We start from the raw sequence: 22,527 nt of genomic DNA, 5'->3' as shown, positions 1-22,527 counted from the left end.
TCAAGCAAGGAGTTAAATTACAATTAAATCAACAATAAAAATAAAATAACAAATTACTGCAAACATCCTGAGTACGCAATACTGGAAAAGCAAAATAAGGAGGACAAACAAACAAAAATAGCCCAAGGTACCACTGACAGTATGTTTAACAGGAGAGAAAAGGAGACTCCTTTGGAGATAGAATTAAAAACTGTGTGGTCAAAAAGAAACAGTTCTGAAGAAGACCTGTAGAATTAAAGAAATGATAGTATTGAGGACTTAGGAAATAAATAGGAAACCAAATAGTGAGCAAAGTTCCTCAAGAGATAAAAAGAACAGTCCTTTTTTGAATGTTATAATTGTATGAGTGACCCATACAAGCAAGCACCCAAGCGTACAGGGATTGAATAATATGCAAAAGGACAAAATAGTTGACTGTATGTATGGGCAAAAAAATGAGGTAAGCTGCTTCATTTGAGGCAAGGGAATCTGTTCCCACAGAGAAACTCTTGGAAGAGGAGTCTAAAATAGAGTTAGTGAATTCTAAGGGTTTTTTACAGAAATGTTTACTTTAACAACTACAGGGCAATTTATAGATGCCAGTGTAATTGTGTGATCAGCACAGTCGGAAAAGGTGGTAGTCAGAGATAATGCTAACATTTCCAAGTGGTTACAGCTGGAGGGACAAGAGAAGAACTGATGATGAAACAAGGACCGTGGAAAATGGGAAATGTCATTTGATGGGCAGTGAAAACAAGATATGACCTTTTGGTCATAAATTAAATGTTTGTATCCACTTCCTATGCACCTGCTTGTAATCCTCCCTAAGGATTTAACGGATAAATACTTTAAAGTAGCTAAGTGTTTCGACAGCCTAAGTCCTATTGATTTTCAATGGGATTTAGGTTTGTAAATCACTTAATCTCCTTTAAAAATGCAACCTTTTGTCATTATGTGGGACAGAATAATCTGAATCAGGTCTCAGATTAAATACTGAGACTGTCTAAAAACAGACCCTTAAGATACAGCAAAGTTATCAGATTTTTTAGCTTTTATATTCACTTTCTCTGAGACTCTTTGTTAGTTCTTACTCTGGATCTCTATCCTCTGTGCATTTGCAGAAGAGAATAGAGGACTGAAACAATAATGCTACTGCCTTTGCGCATTCTCTCCCACTCTCTCTCGTGCTTCAGTTACAGAACGTACTTGCAAACGCAGATATACAGAACTCGGGCAGCGTCCTTTGCACACAACAGCGTGGCTGTGGCACTAATTCGGGGATGGAAGATGTAGTGGGGTGTTCCATTTTGCCAGAACACAGCTTCGTTTCCCTTCATTTTTATTTTTCTCTTTGAGTTCATAGCAGAAAACAGCTTGGAGAAAACATTATGTTGAGTAGTTTGGTACTCCACGTGATGTTGCATTTGAGGGGTCTCAGTCCTGAGGGATTTCAGTGTCAGGGTGCCTACTTTGCAAATCTCAAATGGTTTAGGAGAGCAAACCTCAGTGTTTGAGCTTATCAGCATGGTGTCCCTTTTGGGCAGGGTGTTAAGAAATATTTATGCATTTGAGTATATTTTGTTGGGGGAACTTTCAGGAACCTGAACAGGTGCCAATGATGAAATAAATAAAAACTTTTTACAATTTTTTTCCCGGCAGGTTAGCTATGATGGAGAACTTCACAAGCACCCGCAGCTGGAAGCTGATTTAACAGCAGTGAGAGAGATCTATGGACATAATGCAGTATCTCTCAGGTATGTCATTTTACACTTCCATGTTCTGGAACTTTTAATATTTTGAAAATGGAGTTCCATGTAGGTATTCCTTCACTGCCGAAACAGAAGTCATTTCTGAAGCAACGATTTCTACATATTATAGGAAAATGAAGGAACACAGTTAGCTGGCAGTAATGCTAGTTTTGGTTTCATTTTGTGATTGAATACTAATACAATTGGCTACGCGGAGAACTGGTCCTGGAAGCCTTTTCTAAAACATCATTTTCTTTTGCAGTTCAATAGGTTTTGGATCAGTCTATTGTATTTTGCTGAAAATTACTATTCAGCACAACACTAAACCCTTGTTGAATTGCTTATGTTCTGTCATATTCTGTCTGTTGCCCGGGAGGTGAGCAAGAGGGATGATAAGAGATTTAGAAAATGTTGTCACTGGGGAAATGCTGAAGGAACTGGATTTGTCTAGTCTGGGAAAAAAAGATAGAAGGAGCGGACATAATAACCATCCTTCAGGCAAAAAAAAAAGGCTGTTTATAGGTAGGAAAAGTGATCAATTGTTCTCCATTGTCATCATGAGAGAGACAATAATAAACTAACTTTGATAGCAAGAAGAATTAGGTTAGATTTTAGGAAAGTTTTCTAGTTTTAAGTTCGTGAAACACTAGAGTAGCCTACTCAGTGAGCTTGTGGAACCTCTTTCAGAGGTGGATTGTGAAAAGAAACGCCACAAAATTTCTGTGGGACATATACAAGTGTGCATAGGTATAGGATATCTTAAAGTCCCTTCTGGTCTTTTATTTTTATGACTTCATTTTCTGTGTGTGTAATTGTAAAAATTCTGCAAAAATAACATGTAGACAAGATGTTACAGATCTGCCAGAACTATTACAAAGAAAAGAGAGTTTATCTACAACTATAGCGTACTATACCTTTTAAAATTAAGTGGAAATTCGTTAGGTTTAGAGGACCTGGGGAATTAAAATCCAAATAGTTGTATATGGGTTTAGGAAATTAATGAGATGATAAACATTTAGCTGCTAAACTGATAAATATGAAACTGTATATACCTTGATAATATGGTCCCTCAGGCTCTTAAGACTGCAACATTTTATGTAATCTTTTAAAAACTTTAATGCAGCTAATTTATTGAATAAGCTGTTTCATTGTAAGCTTTGTGATCTCCTAGGGCTCAATGTATTAGAAATTGGCATCTGCGGCTGCTTCTGGCATGTGGAAAACTTTCATGCTTCTTGCAGTCTGCAATAGTTGAAAGTAGTCCTAAATTCCTGGAAACCACAAATACAACTTTTAGCAATCAGTTTCATCCCTCTCCTGGAGCTCCAGTTCTCTGACTGCAACAAGTCTATCTGACAGTGACACCCACTAAGCATGCATGTTTCTTTGACAGTTGTCCCTCTTTTAGTAGTCTTTTACTGTCAGAGAGTGAGCTCTAAATATAAAAAGGGAAATTCTTATACCTGCCTGCTTTTCATCACTGCCCTTTGAAATCTGGCCCCCAAAGCCATGAGAAAGACCTCTGGCGCTAGGTCATTGACCACCCAAGCCGAACTCTTGTTTACATTACCTATCCATTGATGGACAGAGGACCTCCAGGAGCTTCAAAGTCAGAAAGCATTCTGGGAGCCATTGCAGCAGATCAGGGGCTGTACCGCTCTGCATGAGCGGCTGCAAGGGTGACTGGGAAGCCACAAGATCAGCTGGGAAGCCACAAGGTCTCACAGCACGTAGCCAGCCACCCACCTGCCCGGCATGCACTGGCATACCTCATCCCACATGTGGACAAGTCTGATCAAGAGAGAGGCCTCAGGTTTGCTCTTACTGGAGAGCATTGCAGAGACACCGAGGTTTGGTGGAAGAGGTTCCCTTCACAGAGCTTCATGGAAGATCAAGGCCCATGTACGCTTGGACTGAGCTCTCAGGAACTGGTCGCTTCTAGTGTAAACTAGGCCCTACCATTGGCTGAATGGCCACTTTGTTAAGAGATAGGTATGTATATTCACAAAAATATTTTCATATTATCAAAATTACCTTATCAATCAGCTTCATTTAGGCCCAGTTGCTGCTGTGTGCTGTCTTCATCTAGCTTAGTTGAAAAACATGGAAGTCATCATGAGAACAAGCATGTAAATGCAGTATAAAGCAAAAATTTAATGACTAAAAGAGTATCAGCTAATGTGTGAAAAATGTGAGTAACTGCACTTTTACAGAATTGTCCACTTAAGTAATGAAAATAAAAAGGAAACCAATTTTTGATTTAGGTATATGAGCAAGTATTTTCTAGCCCTGTTTTTCAGAAGTCTTCAAATGCACTGAGTGGGGCCATGGGAATGAGTCAGAAGACAAACAAAACAGTCACACTTTAAATGTAAAAATTCAGAGGGCAATGAAACACCTAGGCTATATGGTATTTGTCTTTAATGATTCATCTGAAGCCTCTCCTTAGACCACTGGGTGTTTACTTAAAATATTTTTTTAAATTAACTGGGGTTTTCCTTTCTTATAAATTGGAGCAGCATGTGACCATTATTGTTTTCTTGATTTATTTGCCCAGTACCTGAGACCAAAATACATAGCAGCAATGGAATGAGAATTTTGAGGAATTAGTAGAAAAAATTTAGCCCGTTTAAGCAAGATGTACTGAAAGGAAGTTTCAGTGCAGCAGAGCATCACCCACTGGGAATATTGATCTGATCTATGTAAATGTGTATTTTATAACCATTCTGATTTTACAGCCAAGATTATCCTGTATAAAATTTTCCCTTTTCTAAGTACTCCTGGGCTGAGGAGTATCTTAAAGACATCTAATCTAATGTAATTCTTTCCTTTCAGGGAATATGGAGCCATTGATGATGTAGATATTGATCTGCATATTGATGTTAGCTTTCTTGATGTAAGTAATCTAATCACGGAATTACATAATGAACATTAATGCCCATTTAATTCTGCTACATATCAAACTCTCCAGACAACCACTGAGACTTTCCTTCTTCAGAGGCTTGATCTTCACAAGTGGCTGTCGCGTTATTGATTGCTGCTCTGTGGAAAGATTTTCTTTTCCTTCTACAATCTCACTGTTAAAATGTTTTGTCAGCTTTTATTTACTGCATGTATATTTCCTTTCAAACATGCTTTGTGAACGGTAAATGTTGTAACTGATATAAATGAAATACATTTCTTTTTTTGCTATCCTAGACCTTAGTTAGGTGAAAGCACTTCCTAGAGGAGCTCTAGACCTTGGCTATGGCTCTCCTGTGTACTTCTCAACATCAGCCCCTGATTAGGGAGAGGCTTGAGCGGCAAAGGAGACAGGACAGCGGTACTGCCAACTGGCGGCATGGCTTCTGTGACAGTTATGCTGTCATTAACTCCACACTTCCTCACCTCGTTTGTGCAATTACTTCCTCTCCTCTAGAAGCAGAGAGAAAATTAATGTTTTTAGGAGCATCATTAGCTTCTGCTATGAGATATATCATATTCCCAGTTCAGTACAGCACATAAGATAGTTGTTTCGGGGCTCTTCTAAAATGTGAGAAAATCTATGAATTGTTCTGATCAGTCTTAAGGAGGAACAGGTTTCCTTTGCCCTATGTTATGGGACGAGCTTCCTTTCCATCTTTATTTGCTCCTTTGCTCCTCAGCTTTGAACCAGTATCTCTTGATAGATGGGAATGTGTCTGCCTACACTGCAGATGTAGTACCGTGTAGAAACCCGTGCCCAGTTTAAATGAGCTTACTCAAGAACAGAAAGCAATCTAACACTGCTCTTATGGGCATCAGCAGGCAATAGTTTGTCCTAATTCTCAACTTTAAAGTTGGAATAGATGTCCCATGACTGGGTAAATGAATGGAAGATCAGTGTTTATACCTAGCCTAAGGTAAATTGACAAAATGCAGCAGTTCTCTGTGATGGCTAATGGTTTTTGCTGTTTTCTTTTTATCTTGAATTAGGAAGAGATTGCTGTGGCTTGGGATGTAATTCGCACAGAGCCTATAATAGTGCGATTGCACTGTTCACTTACACAGTACTTAAATGGTCCAGGTTAGTCACCCGCGTATTCTTCATGTGATTTGTGTGGTGTCTCACTTCTGAGCCAGGTACTAGGTGACAGATATACTCTTTCATTGCCAAATCTTTGACCCTTAGATCTACTACTAAGGAGAGCAGTCCTGTCTGTTTGAAATTATATATTTGCCTGATTATGCCATCAATAATGACAGGGACACTAGTTTAAACTTTTATAGGTTGGATTTTGGAACTTGCTGACTTGATGGCCTGTGAAATATAACTGCCTTAGGAACCTGAGATGCTTAAGGATTAAGAATCGGAAATTGTTAATATGTTATTTCCTGATTTTTTGAAATTAGGCACTTTGTATGCAGTCAAGGGATCATCGCCATAGATGCAGACATCACTGATTATGTACACATATACAGATCTGTGCAGCATATTATGCCCTTTTTTATGCACCTTTGAAGAATCAGGCCATGATAATTATCCTGTTAACTTCTGATTTCTGTATGACTGTGTGAACTCTGGGGATCTTTAAATTTGAATGAGAATTTTTAATGTTCTGTTGTCATCCGACTCTGTGGTTGTTAAGTAAGTAAAGCTTCCTCATGAGATTAAAAATGTTCCAATTCATGAAGTCCCAAATGAGATTCAAAATTTGGAAACATTCATATGCAAGAGTCAAGTTCAAATATAGTTTTACAGTGGGAAGTCAGAACTAAATGTATATTTTGAATCAAAACTTGCCTGGATTTGGAGGCTTCCAGTGCAAGCTGTCAGCTTAGGCTTGTATCTGTGGGAGAATTCTGCCCCTGGAAAATGAATAGATATTTCCAGTCATGGTATGTTTAGCAAAATATGTCCCAATGAGCTATTTTTATAGGATATGTTGTCTGCTGATGCTAACTGTAGGCTATATTCTGTTCATTCAAATGAACATTTCATTGCATCAGTGTCAGGTTTTTTGCTTATCTTTTGTCTTTTTGTCTGTATTTTTTAATCCTTTTTATAAATGTGCAGACCTTAAATAGCCATTTGCTGTAGGTAGCTGTGTTAGTAATCACGAAAAATTTCTATCACAATGTAATTAAAAAAATTAGGTGCAGCAAATAAAAGGATGAAGTGTGAAGAGCCTTGTACAGAGAGAAATGATCTAGTGAAATGAAAGTAACAAGAAGATATCTTCTGCACTATTGACAAGGTTAAACAGAAAGTTTAGTTCCCAGTCCTGCAGCTGCCTGGTTGTGGTAGTGACTGAATACTGAGAAAGGCAAGATCAGAGCCAGAGACAGATGCTTCGCTATTATTGGTATTACAAGCTCAGTGCAGTTGTTGTTGCAGCCATGTCTTTTTATTTGCCAAAAAAGGACAGTGAGATCCACCATCCTTTGTGTTAACAAGACCTTTCTCTGTATATTCCCCTTCCTCCTGAAAAGTCTCCTCCTGAGACTACAAAGCCATTACTTTATGCAACGTATTTTTCTCCTTGTAGTACCTTCTGCTGATTGATAAAAGAAGCATATATGCAGTATACTCCAAAGCACAATGGGGGGGTCTACAAACCACCCTGTAGTTATTTAATATCCTAATTGTAGATACTCATTCTTCTAGTTAATATCTTTTCTGATTATTATATATGCCCGTGGGCAGTTTCACCCAATATCTTAGAAACCTGCCTTAGATTAGGATGAATCACCCTTTGGAGGTGCTTAGCTGTCTCCTCTGGCTATGAAGGTTAGATAACAAATGTAGTCTAGTTGTCAGCTTTTAAGACTGCAAAAACTGGGTATGATGAATCCCGCTGAAAATAACTCCCCCACCCCGTGTCCGAAATTTGATGACCTAAACACGTTGCTACCTCAATGAAATTATTCATCCCTTTTGAAAAATTAACCAGTTTTATTTAAAAGATGAGATTGTATTTTGGTAGTAATATTAGAGGAAGGGTGCCTGCACTGAATTCAGTGAAATTACATGGCAAAGTTAGGTACATTGTATTTTTTAAAATTGTCTTATTAAAGCGAAATTAACAGATTAACTTTGACATTCTGAATAAGATCTGGCTTTCTTAGTGATCAGAATAATATAGATATACAAATACTGGGGTTTTTTTTAGTAAAATTTGAACCAAACTCAGATTTTTCATTTTGTTTTCTTTTCTTTTACCATCATCATTGCCCCCTTACCTAACACAAAGTATAAAGTTGATTCATGCTTTTAATATGTGTTTGCTGTTGTCCTGCCGCGAAGACCTGAAGCACTCTGAGCAAGTGCTGGATCCCATCTGCCACTTCTCTCTAGTAAATGTTATTAAAGGATTTTAGTAATACCAGGAGCTTATTCTTAACCTCTACCCCTTATGCTCTCAATTTTCTGACAGGTGAATAAAGATATACCAATGGCAGGAAGGGTCTTGCTGGAAATTCAGGGTAATCCTTGGCCATTGGGATTCGTACATCAGGCACTTAGATGATGAGTATTATGGACCTTGTACTAAAAAGTCCTTAGAAAGAAAGCTCAAGTATAAGTCAGTTCAGTTTTTTCTGATCTGGGTTTCTTCATACTCACAAGAATTGTAACCCTGTGGAGAAATATTTGACTAGATTTGGAGTACACACATGCCTATCCAAGATCTAAGTTTAAAGATACTTGTGCGGAACTCATATGAATTTTACTTATATTTAGGAAATTTGAATTCTTACGTGGAATTCTCTTCTCAAAAATCACAGAAATACTTCAGGTGTCCTGCACCTTTATAAAGTTCTGAAATTCAGATTGTGGAGGAAAATCCTCAGAGATCTTACTGAGGAAAATCCAGTAACTAAAGAAACTGTATCAGCAGCTCTTTCTGTGAAAGGGCTTTTTTTTTTTTTTCCCAGTTACACAGGCGTAAAATCATTGTTTCCAATGAGGACTAGTTCAGTTTGAACTAAAGTAACTGCATGTAAAATTCTTTTGAGATCCTCCTAGGGCCATTAAAAAATGATAGACTTCAAACCAGAGGTAACAAATAGTGGCACCTCCAAGTTCTCAACTGAGAAGATTTTAAATAAGTAAATTTATTTAAAGCCAGGGCATCCTACCCTGTCTATGTAAAGTTTATTTACTTGGAAGAAAGTTTAAGAGATTATGACTGAGATGTACTGTCAATACAGGCATATTTAATCTGATCCTGCTCTCCAGTTGTTCCTATAGCATGAAAAGTAAAGATACATTTATGTCATTAAAAACAGAGGAAAGAGATACATTTTAGAAGATTAAATATTTAAAATTGATACTGACTAATATTGCAAAAAGAACTATTTCTTGATAGACTCAGGGCATGACCACTTGCACCACTACTGCAATGGTACTGCCTATAGTAAAGGTCTAGCTAGAATGGGGTCCTCAAATACGATACATATGGTCGTGAGTTCTCTGTTCTGAGTATTGCTGTAAGTACCTGCATCAACAAGATCTCTTTTTTCCCTAGTGCCAACTGTGGATGTATTTCAGATCTCTACGAAGGAAAGATTTGGGTTGGGACATCAGCTGAAAAAGTAAGTCTGGAAAAGTGTAAACCCATGTATTTAGGTTTAAATATTATACTCATTTTAGCTCCTGGACCATCTCAAGTACGAGAAAATTCACAGATTATCAGATTGGTTAAATCAAAGCATTTTGAACATATTTTTCTTAAAAAAAAATCAACAACAACAAAGAACAGTTGTTGCCTTTTTTAAGTCCAGTTTTGACAGTGCTTGGAAAGAAGTTGATTTGTGCTCCCTGCCAGGGTTTCCTGGCAATTTACTGACATTTAGGAAGGAAGCTACAAAAATTCAAAAAGATTATAGCTAAGCATGTTCAATTTCATATTTACATTTAGATTGTGAAGTCTCTGGAGCAGGCATATTTCTGAACATCATACATACCATAAAGGAGTTAGGTTTTCCAAGTGGTAGTTTTTAGGATATACTACAATAATTAGGCTGCCCAACTTTTGAGGACAAGAAGGAAGAATAGCAGAGAAAAGTTAGCAGTTTCTTGTATTCTTGATACATCCCAATTTTATTAAAATTTTAATGAGTTATCTTTTTACTCTGAGTGAGTTTGTGCCTAGATCTCCATGAGAAGCACGCTTCCACAAGTCTTGCAGTGGTTGATTACACAGAGCATAATCTCAATAAAAGTAGCATGTGAATTAGTTTTGGGGGGAAGGGGAGGCAGAAAGCATTTCCGAGGTGCTGAAGCCCTCAGTAGTTAGTCCACAGAGCAGCTCTGCCTGTAGAATGAGGATGTTGCATCACACAGCCTATGTGGTGAATACAGAGGCCCTGATATTAAAATGAATGTGACTTGGCTATGATACGAAAATCTTTCTTTCTTTCTTAATTTGCAGAATCATGCAGACGTTTGTTACACAGCAGTGGAAGAATAGCAAAGAAAAATCTAACTGTACGCACAATAAGAAGGTGTCTGACAAAAAGGTGAAATCCCCTCTGCACATCTTTTCTACATTGCGCAGGTAATAACAAGGAAAATGAGCTGTTATCGTCACATCCTGCTCAAAATCCACAGCATACTTCACAAGGTGAAATGCTGACTTTTCTCCATAGAGAAGTGTTCTATTTATATCCTGCCTCATGGGTTTCCAGTCCTTGCCTTGCATGGCTTCAAAAGTGAACTATGTACTACTACAGCTTCTAAGACTATTTGAAGGCAAAACATTTCAGTGCCCTACTCTCTGAAACAACCATGATTCATCTAGAACTGGAAATAATTCATTTTATATTACTTGGCTGTATATGTCACTCTACTAGCTTGGTAGCATTTGACTATTGTTTGGGTAGCAAGCATGTGTATTGCTAATTTTGTGGTTGTCCAGCTGTTCTTTCCACAGCTGTCTGTATTTTGATTTTTTTTAAGTAGAACGGTCACTGTGTCAAAGACTGATTTCAAAAGCTGCTGAGCGCCCACCGCTCCCCACTGTTTGAACGTATGAACGTTCAGAACTTCTGAAGTGAAGGCACAGAATTTTGAAGGACAAAGTCCAAAGACATTAAAAACCATGCAAATAATAGTTTGTGCTAGTTCGGTTAAATTCATTATGACTGCTACCAGTTACTCTTACGCTTTAAGTCTCTGTAAAATCAGGCTCTGATTTTCTCTCTTTCAGGAATGTGACTGTCTACTCTAGCATGTTTGCCTGCTTCTGAAGGGTTGAAAGATCACCCCTTCTCTGAATTTGAATCGAATACTTCTTTAAATGTTTCCCCTTTTTGATGTATTTTGCCATTCTAAATTCCACGTGTAAAAAAGGAGGGGAATAAACAGTTGATTCGCATCGAGAAGGAAGGAATATCACAGATGACAAAAGGTTTTTTCCCTATTCAAAGGTAAAAGAGGAAGATGGTGTTCTGAGCAGAAAGCTTACCCATCCCCTAGCCTGCCGCTCACCATTGGCCAACGCAGTTTGTGCAGGCTGTAGCTTGGAGGTTGTTTTTATTCAGAAAGAGCATACAACAGCTAGACCAATCTTCCTCCTCTTGCTTTGGCTGCTATTGCAGTCCCTCTCCCAGGAGTGTTCAGCCCAAGCTCAAGACCCCCTTTCCCTCTCTCTAGAGTCCCATACCTACCTCCCATACATCCGAGTGGGATCATGAGCCGTCTGCAACCATGAGTCAGCACGCTACACTCCCACTGTTACCACTTGCTAACAGGCTGAGGAAACCTGCCAGCCTCTTACAGGGATCTTCCCTTTGGGGTTTCGTTTCTTTTGTATTTGATCCAAGCCAAAAATACTCAAAAGATTTGGATTACTTATAAAGCATAGAAAAATGATTCAGCATACCTGATACCAGTTTTATGGTATCTTGTTTTGCAAGGAAAGGTGAATGTGAACATTATAGAAATGTGCCAGTTCATATGAATGATGTTTTGCAAAAACCTTTTGTTCTTTATTTTCTGTATTCATAATTTGGGTTCCTCAGTTTCTCATTTCCGGTGTTAAAGAGGTAGAACTTCTCCAAAATAGGACAGAATGGGATCAAATTGTCTTCCACAAAGCACTCGGATTATTGTGGGGTTAAAAAAATCATTTCAGCTGAATTAAATTTGAGATACTTCCTGCAAGTTTCATTGCTCATTATATCTTCCATTTGATCTGCATGTAAAATTTGTTGTGCTATGTGCAGAAGAGAGTAATTTTAATGGGATCATGCCATAATGATTATATAGGAAAGATAGATTTTGATCAGAAAAATGTGTTATAATCTTGTGTGAAATATATGGTTTCCATTTCAAAAATAAGTCATTTGGTTAGAGATCTAGGCACCTAGACCAAGAACTGTAACGATATGGCTCTTTCTTCTATGTATGCAGTTAGTTGCCTTTCAGTCAGTAAGTTGTGTATAAATAGGAGTAAGATTTGGTATTGGGAAATTGGTCCTACATGGAAGTGCTCATTTTTTTAAAAAGCTGGGTTCGTTTATCACTAGTCAGATACATAAAGACAGCTGGCACTTAAAAATTCATGCATATACATGGACTTAGTTGCTTGTTTTGCACAAGTTTTTGATTATTCTCCAACTACCTTTATTTATTTTTAAGGTCGCCAAGTTATCCTCCACCTGGCTGTGGTAAAAATAAATCAAAACTGAAGTCAGAACAGGATGGCATCTCCAAAACTCACAAGCTACTGAGAAGGACTTGCTCTAGCACAGTTAAGGCAGAGGATGTGTGTGCCACAAAATCCCACAGAACCTTTGGCCGCTCATTGTCCAGTGACCCTAGAGCTGAACAGACAATTGCTATTAAATCGCACAAACTGTTGAATCGTTCTTGCTCTGCAGCTGTCAAGCAAGAGGAGTGCATCACGTTAAAGCCCCATAAGCTGTTAAGTAGGTCGTGTTCGGGGGATCCTCGATGTGAGCACAACAGCACCTTGAAGCCCCACAAACTTTTAAGCAGGTCTTACTCCAGTAATCTTAGAATGGAAGAATTGGATGGATTGAAGAACCACAAGTTACTCAGCAAGACTTACTCCAATGCCCCTAAATCATCCAAAATGGAGCCTTTCAAGGAGTCCACCATAGCAGAGGGCAGGAGGCTCTCTCTTACCTCAGGGCTTATTGGTATCTTAACACCATCTTCTTCATCATCACCTTCACAAGCTGCTGTGCGTAATAATTTTATTATTCTGCTTGTTTTTCTCACATTATTTTCAAATATGCTATTATGCTTATTATGCAAAGGCATTAATATTCAGGACATACGTTAGTGGAGATATTGAAAGAGTTTAACATTCAGTGAAGAATAATGGAGTCTGTTTTTTAAGGTGGATTTAAACAACTATCCAATACACATGTATTTAAGTCATAAAACCAGAATCTTCTTAAGTCAAGATGGAGACTTTACATCTCTTCCGAACACAGCTTACTGTACAGCTGCCAGCCACTGAGAAAGTCTGGTCACCCACTTCCTTCCCTGCTTCCTTTCTTGCCACAGGAAGGAGGGACAGTGTGAGCTTCTGTGCTGCAAAACTGGCTTAGTCGCACAGGTCTTTTTTGATTTTCCTGTTTGCTTCATGGGGGAAGCAACACCCTTGGCTCATTCGGGTGCTAAGTCACTTCTCCCTCTAGGCTTTTCATCTGTGACCATCATCATACTGGAAGGAATGCAGTTATGATTCAGCTCGCCTTGGGCGCATTTACGCTTTGCGAAAGGTTTAACCTTCAAACGCTCTCATGGCAGCAGAAGGTCAGGGAAGGAATTAGGCCCACACTGCCTCCCTTTCTTTCCCCAGAGGTATGATTGTTTGGGAAAACAAAGAGTAGTACAAATTTTTAAGTTCAGAAGTTAGAGCTCAAACTTAATTCTTCCGTCTCTGACTCTTAAAAGATGACTTTTGCACTTTAGAGGAAGGAGCTGGACTTCACTACCTGTGAAGAGGCACTTAGGAGACAGTCCTCTCCAGTCTCCGAGCCTGAGGGTACCTTGATTTTCCCAGCCTATGGAAACTGAGATCCTTGGTTGAAATGCTGTACATACATACATTCAAAATAATACTTTTTGAATAATGAAATTACATAGAGTGTATTATGTCTCATGGTAAACAAGCTTAATAAGCTGTGAGCTATGCTCATCAAATCTGAAAGCATTGATTTACTATTGTAAAATCATTTATATACATGCTATGTTATTAGTTCCTGTAAAGTGCACAACCAAACTAATTTAAGATGAGCCAACAAACTTTTTACCTGTACCAGTGCAGAGGTTCATTTTTTCTTCTGAACCAGCAGAGGAGGTCTCAACTTAGCAGCCTTTTTCCTCCTGAAGTTAAGTGCAAAAAAGTCCCATTGATTTTGATGAGGTAACGAAGAGCTGCCTAAGTGGCTTCATTACTGATAGTATCAGCTGATTCAGAAGAAATGAAAGCCCTACTTGACATTCTATAAGAACTGCGAGTAATTTTATTATCATAATTTGAGGGAAAATCATCACCTACATGGTCATGTGTAATTTCACTGGTATTGGCAGAAGGGCATCAAGAATCCATTTCACATTTTACATGTGGGGACCAGGTATACAGGTAATCTGGGTGCCTAACTCTAATCTGAAATCTGTGGAATGTGTAACCGATGAATTAGGACCCTAACTTATGTTGATTCTCAGCTAAAATGTTTGAGTCTCATATATGTGCACAAATAGCAGGATTATCTCCGAAGAGAAAAAAAGTGAAGTTTCCCAAATAAGCAGTTAGAAGACTGAAAGAAAATAAGCTTGTAAATAAATCAAAACTCCAAAAAGCTGTAAATGGAGCTGGTCTGACTCTCAGTCTAAACAAGGGTTGTTTGAGATGATAAATGTCAGCCTAGGGGGCATCCTGTACCTTACTGACTGCCAAAACAAAGGTACCTCCCTATTTCTGTTGTTGCACATTGAAAGAAAAAGGCAGAAGGAGTGTGAGTGGGATCTGAGCACAGAGAGCTGTCAGTTTGGAGCTCACAGAAGTGAGCTCATAGTAAATATGAAAGAAAAAGATTTTCAACACTTCTAGGAGTTATTTTAGTCATTCAAGCCTACGCACGTATTCTGTATTTAGATTGGCGTAAAGACAATACACGTTTTAAGTAATGAAATGCCTACTCTTTAGAATGGAGTTGAGGAAATTTGTGTTTCCATTTGAGTTTTGGGATGCTGACATACAGAAGCTCATCAGATTTAAAAACTAAGAAAGAAATGCTGCAAACCCACCCTGCACTCAGCAAACAGTTAACAATTTGTGATAATTGGTTTATGCAAATGAGAGATTTTTTTAGATGCAAATATTGTTTAAGTAACAGATTTGCACACAAAAAATAGAAGTGTTTTACCATCTCCTCAAGAAAGCCTTGTAATTAAGCCTTGTAACATCACTGAAGTTCCCTGAACTTTTTCCTTGCAGCAAAATTATGGTGCAAAATGCATTCCGATACGAGACCGTGGCTTTCTTGTGCAGGTAGGATGTCATATCTTACCCATTTTTAAAACACTCTGGAGCATGAGCTGACTGTTAATTATTTTTAAGCAGATGTTGTTATTCTCATTTTCATTGTTCTCAGACTATTGAATTTGCTGAGCAGCGGATACCAGTGTTGAATGAATACTGTGTGGTTTGTGATGAACCCCATGTGTTCCAGAATGGCCCTATGCTGAGGGTAAGTTGTATGTTTGCTGGGTTAAATAATGCAATTTTAATGCCTTCAGGAGCAGTGGACCAGACAAGCCTGTTACAAAACTATTGAATTATTTTGGATGAGGCTCATCCTAATTTTCTATTAGGATACAAAAATGTAATGCGTTTTGACTAGCTTTTGCTGTACATTTGGAGACGTATAATGCAAATAAGAGACAGGGAAAGGAGGCTTGTAGAGTAATCGTAGAAATATAAAGGAGGAACGTATTTCACTGAAAACTAATGTTTTAGAGTATTTGTGGCTGGATAAGGACAACTAAGACTACTTTTCCCATTCCTTCTGACATCCTTCTCAAAGCTCAGGGGTTATCTCAGTCCTTAAGCTCCTATCATGCAATGACCGGGGTTCTCAGATACACTGGTATTAATGCTAGAAGGCCACGAGTACTGCTGCCCTTCTCTTCTTGCCCTTCTCTTCTGCCCTTCTGGGAGGAATCGTCCTCCATAATTTGATTTAAAAAGGCAGTAGAAGGAGATGCTCTGTGAAGCATCCTAGCAAGCAGCATCGTAGACTAGAGGTACTGTGGTGGTTCAGCATGTCCAAGTTCTGGCCAGTTATGCAGCTCTTTCTCCCTTCTCATAGCCTTGTAACTGAGCATGAGGAATTTTGCGTTCTAAACATTGCATCCTCGAAGTGCTGTTGGTGAATGCATAAAGTGAAAAAGAGTAAGGTTGATCATGAAAGACACGCTTTGCCTGGAGCTACTGGATCCGTACAGCTTGGTAAAAAAGTATATAGGAGAATAAAACTCTTACCTTTTGGCCTGACCTTACTGTGTGAGCGCTTCGGAATCTTTTATGTTTCACCTATCGTGAATCCTGTGGAAGCTCGAGTAACTGTTAAGATTAAAGCTGTGGAAAATTGTGTTAAGCACCAGTGTATGAGTAGTCTTAACACCTCACCTGCCAATATCTTTCCCAAATATCAGGTCCACAGTTAAGTCAGCAACTACTGGAGTTGAGCGAGACATCATCTATGATATTCCCATGGAACTACATTCAGGAAAGTCGTTGCTTCCGTAGAAGCAGAAATCACCTCGTAGTCAGCCCGCGTGGTACTCAGTGGCGCCACGGCCAGGAACTCTGACTGCAGGCAGAGTATGCAAATAGGCTGCTAATAGGATTTTCAAAAGCACCTACATATTTGGCTAACGTTGATTTAAGTCACAGTTAAACCTGTGTACTTTTGAAAATCCTACCAAGTGGTTATTTGCCTCTTTAGGCTCATATCTGCCTTTTATAAACACGGATTTCGGCCAGCTTTATCAGCGATGAAATCCTGATGAGAAACCGATAGAGAAGGCACCAGTTTCTTGTCTTTTCTCTCTGAATGCAGTACTACACATGCTACCTGTGACAGGACGAGATAAGATTCAAGTGAGTTATGTGCAAATTCTGGATGATATAATTTTTTAAATTACCAAGTTTTTTCTATTGTCCATAGGACTCAGATAAAGCAAAGTAGAATTTCTTGCTGTTCACATGCTCAACTACTAAAAGAAAGTCATCAGGTCTAAATTAAAAATCTTAATTCAGGTTTACTGCTAAATGTTTTTATTCCTTTCCCATCTTAGTGATCCAGATCTCTCAGAATGACTTTTCTCTTGGATCATCTTCAGCATATAGAGAAGTTATTTTAGCCATCAGTTTGGAAGTTGTTTAGTGCTTCAGTACAGAGGAAAGTGCAAACATATTTGCCATTTCACACATGTTCATCACTGCCTTTGCAGGCAGCATAACCTAGCAAGCATTGCAAAAATGAAAGTGTGTCCTTACATCACCCAGAGAGAAGGAGATAGTGGGAAGAAATCTGTCATGCCCTCTGTATGCTTGAGTGACTCAATAAGCAATGTAGAGCCATTAATGAATCTGCAGTTCTGCAGAGGGTGAGAAAGAAAGGATCTTAGTTTGAATCTAGCATGAATTTGCCAAAAGGTTTTAAGGAAATATGTGCTTCATTCTTCTGAGCGCTCCCATGGAGGCAGCCCAAAGTAGTGAATTTTAAAGTTTGTTTCAGGAAGATTGTTCCATTTATTTAGATGCTTCAATAGTTTACACATGCATATATATCCCTGCATCTCTCTCTCTCTCTGTATATATATCTGTATATTGGTATGTGAAAAGAAGAAAGAATGATCCAAATTAAAGAGCAGTTTGTTTGATACCGCTGTAACAGTGAATCTTGGGAATACAGTGCTCTACTGAGCAGAGTGCAGGAGGCTTTTATTTAAGGTAAGACTCTGTAGGATCTAGCCTCACTTCTCTTACAGATCCCAGATACAGTATCCCTAGCCTTCCTAAAGAGTTTAGAGTGCTCCTGATTTTGGTAACACAGTAGCTTCATTGAATTTTGTAACAATCTCAACCTTGCTCTGGGCCGCTTATATTTTTAGATTCTGTGGCTTGATCTCATTTTCAACATATATCTGTATCTCAGAAACATTACTTAGATAGGCTCTATAGTTAGTTTTACCGCAAAAGATGACACGGACTAAATAGCTCTGGATATTTAACTATTCTCTTCCTTTTAAAGAGTGATTCCTTCACACACATGCACAGAGTGTGTGCACAGATCATGTGTACAGAGGAGCATGTACCTTAGTGATGAGTTTTCCTTCTACTTTTTAAAGAAAAAGAAGGCATATGCATTTATAAAAGCATAGCAGAGTTATTGCTTACAAAGTTCTTTTTAAATGCATTTAGGCTTGATTTTCTGTTGTCTAATGTTTCTAATGTCTAATGTGTCTAGATTTTACTCAATTACAAGGAAGCAGTACTCCTTGATTCCAGTAAAGAACTTGATTCTGCAGCCCTCACTTCTCTCAGCCTGACACCTTTCCTGAATGGAAATGCAGTTTAATTAATTGTCTTGAAATGCAATTTAAAAAATTTAACGATTGCCATCACACAAAAATTACATTCTTTTAATACTTTAAATGATACTTAAAATTCACATACTTTGGTGTAATTTCTTGTGCTGGTTATTAATGACTTGCACAATTCTGATGTCTTGTTCTCAGGACAGCTGAAGATATCAAGTGAAGCTATGAGATAAAGCTTTTCCTTTCTGCAAATTTGTTCTACAGGCTGTATTTTTACATCTTAGCCATGCAGTATCTTTCAATCAGTCCCTCTCAGTATGAGCTTTCTTCTCAATATTGTGATTTTTTTTTTCCTAGATAACATTTTGGGGGGATTGGTCTGGTTTTAATATATTTCAATTTATGTATTTATTCATCTTGACATCTCCTTTCCCTTAAGATAGGAGCAACTTGATAATAGCAAGATACTTCTCTTTGAATTGCTTAATTTAGTCACTAGATCGGCCTGGCAGACATACCATTATGTGGAAGATGTCTACTGTAGAACAGCTGCATGGAACAATTGCTTAAGTTTGGGTTTATGCTCTTACAATGAAAAGCTGTCTTGCTCCAGAGACCACGGTGCTAATGTAATCATGCAAGTGTTCCCTGCCAGTTCAGGGATCCTGTCACACACAGGAATCTTTAAATGTTGTTAAGCTGTCTTAGTGACTTACTGAAGATAAAGGGGAAAATCTTAGATTTCTCCTGGAAATTTCTTTCTGGAGCAAAGTTTGGATCCTAAGGACTACCTAAAGTTTACTTTCAAGCTTCAAAAGTTCCCTGACATGTAGAAGACCAGAGTTACAAATACTGTCCCTGCATGTACTCCACATGTGTGTGCATAGATAAATGCACATTAAGTAGATGAGGTAACTCCGAATTACTCACAAGCCAGTGCTTTCACAGAGTGCTGTAGCTGCTGTGATTACTATGCAGGGAAGGAAAAAGGTTCTGTGGAACGGAGGAAAAAGTTTTAGAAAAGTACTAAAACCCTTCATGAAGATATCTCCTTTTTGAAAAGTCAGGCAAGTGGGCAATGTTTTCCTATAAGTATTCACACCTTTTCCATATGAGATGAGGGTGAATGGGGTTTCTTGTCACAGCATGTTTCTTTAGTATTTATTTTAAGAGCACAGTGAGATATATGCTTATTAGTACTTATTAAATCTAATGCTTAGAGCATCCAAAGTGATATAAATATTAAAGTGGTTGTATAGAGATGCACACTTCTATAGAAAGCCACAGAAAACTGGAAATTCCCTGAAATTACCACATGGCATGATTTGCAATGTTTCTGGAAAGCACAGGGAAAATTCAATGAATATATGGATATTAAGAAGAAAAAATATTGTACGACTTCTTAAATAGTATAGGCCACACTACTTCATGCAGCTCTTTCTAACCTTGAGCCTAGCAATTTGATGTGAATATGAGATACTTCGCTCTTCATAAAAAGATTGAGAAACAGCCTTGAAATAATTAGCAAGGGTTGGGATGCAGCTGCTGCATCCAAACCACTCTTTTTTTTTCCTCATAGAAAGAATCTGAGAGAAATGGCTGCATCTCCTGAAAGCTGACCTGCATTGCACAGCTTTTAGAAGCTCCATAATCGGTCTGTGCTGAAGTAGCTCTTTGCTCAGCTTTATAAACAGTGAGAAGTACAAGTTCAGAGGTGGTTTTGTGCTGAGGAGAGACAGGAAAGTCAGCTCCTATGAACATTCTTGAGAACAATAAGGATCTGCTCATGTGAATCTTTAGACAATGTCTCATATGAATATCTTTGAATCATTTCTCAATGGAAAAGTTGCTTAGATCAGTGAGACGTGGACTATTATTTGTTTGTAAGGCAATGGCTTCTTTACTGAATCTAGTAGTAAATCTAGATCTTCTTTACTAAACTTAAATTGTTCCAACAACATATTTTGAAATGTTTTTTCTGACATTTTCAAGCAGTTAATATCTCATTTACATAGTTTTCAAATATTTAAATGGATAATCTTGATTTCTGTCAAAGTTGCATGTTAGACTAAATCTTGGAGGTAAAGTTTGGAAATTTTAACACTTCCACAAAGTCTATTCCAAAGTATTGAGGCGAATGTGGCAAGTGAAAAGTGCCTGAAACTGGAGCTTGTTTCATCCACTGCCCTTTAGAGCATTTTGTAAGTATATGTATTTAAAATTTTATAGAAAGCAGCGTCTGAGCAAGAGAGAATTTCACCTGAGTCAGTTAAGTTAGGCATTATGTCAGTTTACCATGCGTCATTGAAATTCTTCCAGGCTCACCTAAGATAAATGAATATCGTTTTCTCAGTTTTTGTACGGTATTTCCTATACCTGTTTACTTATTTATTTGTTTGTTGTGGTTGAGGTGATAGATAAACTCCAAGGCAGGGATTGTCTCTTAATATGTCTTTGTATAACTTTTACAGTAAAGGGCGTAAAGGGAGAGTGCAGTCTTAGAATCACAGAAGTTGGGAACTTTAACGTATCGATTCAGTCTTAAACAGAAACTGGATCTTGTAGTTCATATATTATATTTCACATTGCTATATGTTTTGTTTAAGATATTAATCAAGTCATTTAACTTGTTTAAACGATCTCTTTTTTCCTCCCTTCTAACGCCTGCTTCTTGTTCGTTCTTATTACTGAGAGTATCTTAGATCAGGGACTCTCTTTTCATGAACACTTACCTTCTGTAAGGAAAAACTACTTTCTCTTACCAAGCACTGTAAACATTTCAAGTTTATGCTCATCCCTTTAACTCATGACATGCACAAAGACAGAAAAAAATACATTTGGATTGCAGTTTTTCAGGTGAAGTTTTGACTTTTGTCTCAGGAATAGAGCTAAAAGTACGTTTCCCTTCTCCTCTCCCCACAAAATTAATCCCCCAAGAATTCCCAAATCTCATGGAAGTCAGTGGCATTGTTGTTTTGTTTATATAATGAAGGTAGCTTTTTTGGCTTAAGTTTTTCACTTTTTCCCATAGGCACTTGATCAGTTACCTCTCCAGGTGCTTCTTGTAGTGGTGGTAGGCAATGCATGTAAGATGCCCATAAAACTCAGTGAACTTTTACTGCTGTGACCAAAGATGTCTGAGAAATTAACATTAACGTTACCAAGCTGTAGCCCTGTTGCCTGAACCACTTAAAACAATTTTTAGAGTTCAAAAAAGGGACACAAAAAGACAAATTTTAATGTGATAAAGACTCTACCTGATGTGTGCTTGGCAGTCAGCTCCAAATTATCCAAGGACAGTGAGGGAAATGTCACACAGAGGGCAGAAGATTTGTTAGGAAAAATTACAGGTGAGATTTAACTCTCATCAACTTAGAGATGAAAGAAAACCAGGAACCTGTTCCTGTTAATAGTTTTTCTCCAACTAGGCTACGGTGCTGCACAAGGCAGAATAGATATGTTAATTCCAGCCCTGTAGAATTTGTAATCTGGAAGAGATACAAAGTACAAGACAAGAAGAAAGGTGTCCTCTTGTGCTTTTCTATATAAGAATTGGTCTAAAAAGGTGATACCTGAATAAATTAGTATTGGCAATGCTAGAAATACTGACAGCGAAGAGGCTGCTGAGACAAGGAGTGTCCTTGCCCCTCTCCTGTCTATAGTATCTGGGCATGAGAGAGAAAGCTCTTTCTGGGTAAAACATAAAGATGCAAATGTCAATGAAGTATAGTTTTAGCTTCTGTTTCGGTAAAGCTGGTACTGCCTTAGAAAACAAGAGGGACTAACTGACCTCCAAAGGTCCTTCCTAATCCTGTGATTTGATTCCTCTAGCTAAGTGTATTTTGCAGAACAGGTGTAGTAAGATAGTAAAGAAATGTCGTCCTTATTTGATTCTATATTGAAAAGCTATTAACATTTTTTTTAACGTCATCTGAAATTCTCACTGTTATTCTATAGAGCTGTAGTAATATTCTAGGGAAGGACTAAATATTTTAATAATGCAACAGTTTTGCTGACATAATGCTAGAGAGAGATCTTGTTTTAGGATACAGCATGTGATAATAGTATTTTTATTATAAACATTCAGATGAATTGAGATGAAGAGTCATTAATGAAAGTGGTTATTGTATGTAAGGATATGATTAAAATAAGAATAGTAAAAATATATTATCATAGTCAGCTTTTGCACAATATAATTTAAAATGTGTAGCTAATGTCTATCATATTGTCTGCATGCTTTCCTGAATT

General features: G+C 37.9%; 1 protein-coding gene across 3 annotated transcripts in view; it reads left to right on the top strand.

The window, feature by feature from the left end:
* LOC138060890 (protein mono-ADP-ribosyltransferase PARP8) overlaps nucleotides 1-22,527 on the top strand; it is a 121,028-nt gene that overhangs the window by 67,459 nt on the left and 31,042 nt on the right. For all 3 annotated transcript variants that reach the window (XM_068924659.1, XM_068924658.1, XM_068924660.1), the window contains 8 exons: nucleotides 1,639-1,733; nucleotides 4,563-4,623; nucleotides 5,682-5,772; nucleotides 9,215-9,281; nucleotides 10,121-10,246; nucleotides 12,331-12,898; nucleotides 15,167-15,220; nucleotides 15,324-15,419. In XM_068924659.1, coding sequence (XP_068780760.1) covers nucleotides 1,639-1,733; nucleotides 4,563-4,623; nucleotides 5,682-5,772; nucleotides 9,215-9,281; nucleotides 10,121-10,246; nucleotides 12,331-12,898; nucleotides 15,167-15,220; nucleotides 15,324-15,419 — 1,158 coding nt within the window. The remainder of the gene's footprint in view (nucleotides 1-1,638; nucleotides 1,734-4,562; nucleotides 4,624-5,681; nucleotides 5,773-9,214; nucleotides 9,282-10,120; nucleotides 10,247-12,330; nucleotides 12,899-15,166; nucleotides 15,221-15,323; nucleotides 15,420-22,527) is intronic.

This window comes from Struthio camelus, chromosome W, assembly GCF_040807025.1.
Source record: "Struthio camelus isolate bStrCam1 chromosome W, bStrCam1.hap1, whole genome shotgun sequence".
In the NCBI taxonomy this organism is placed as follows: Eukaryota; Metazoa; Chordata; class Aves; order Struthioniformes; family Struthionidae; genus Struthio; species Struthio camelus.
The sequence above is the reverse complement of the archived record's forward strand: the minus strand, read 5'-3'. Positions and strand labels throughout refer to the sequence as shown.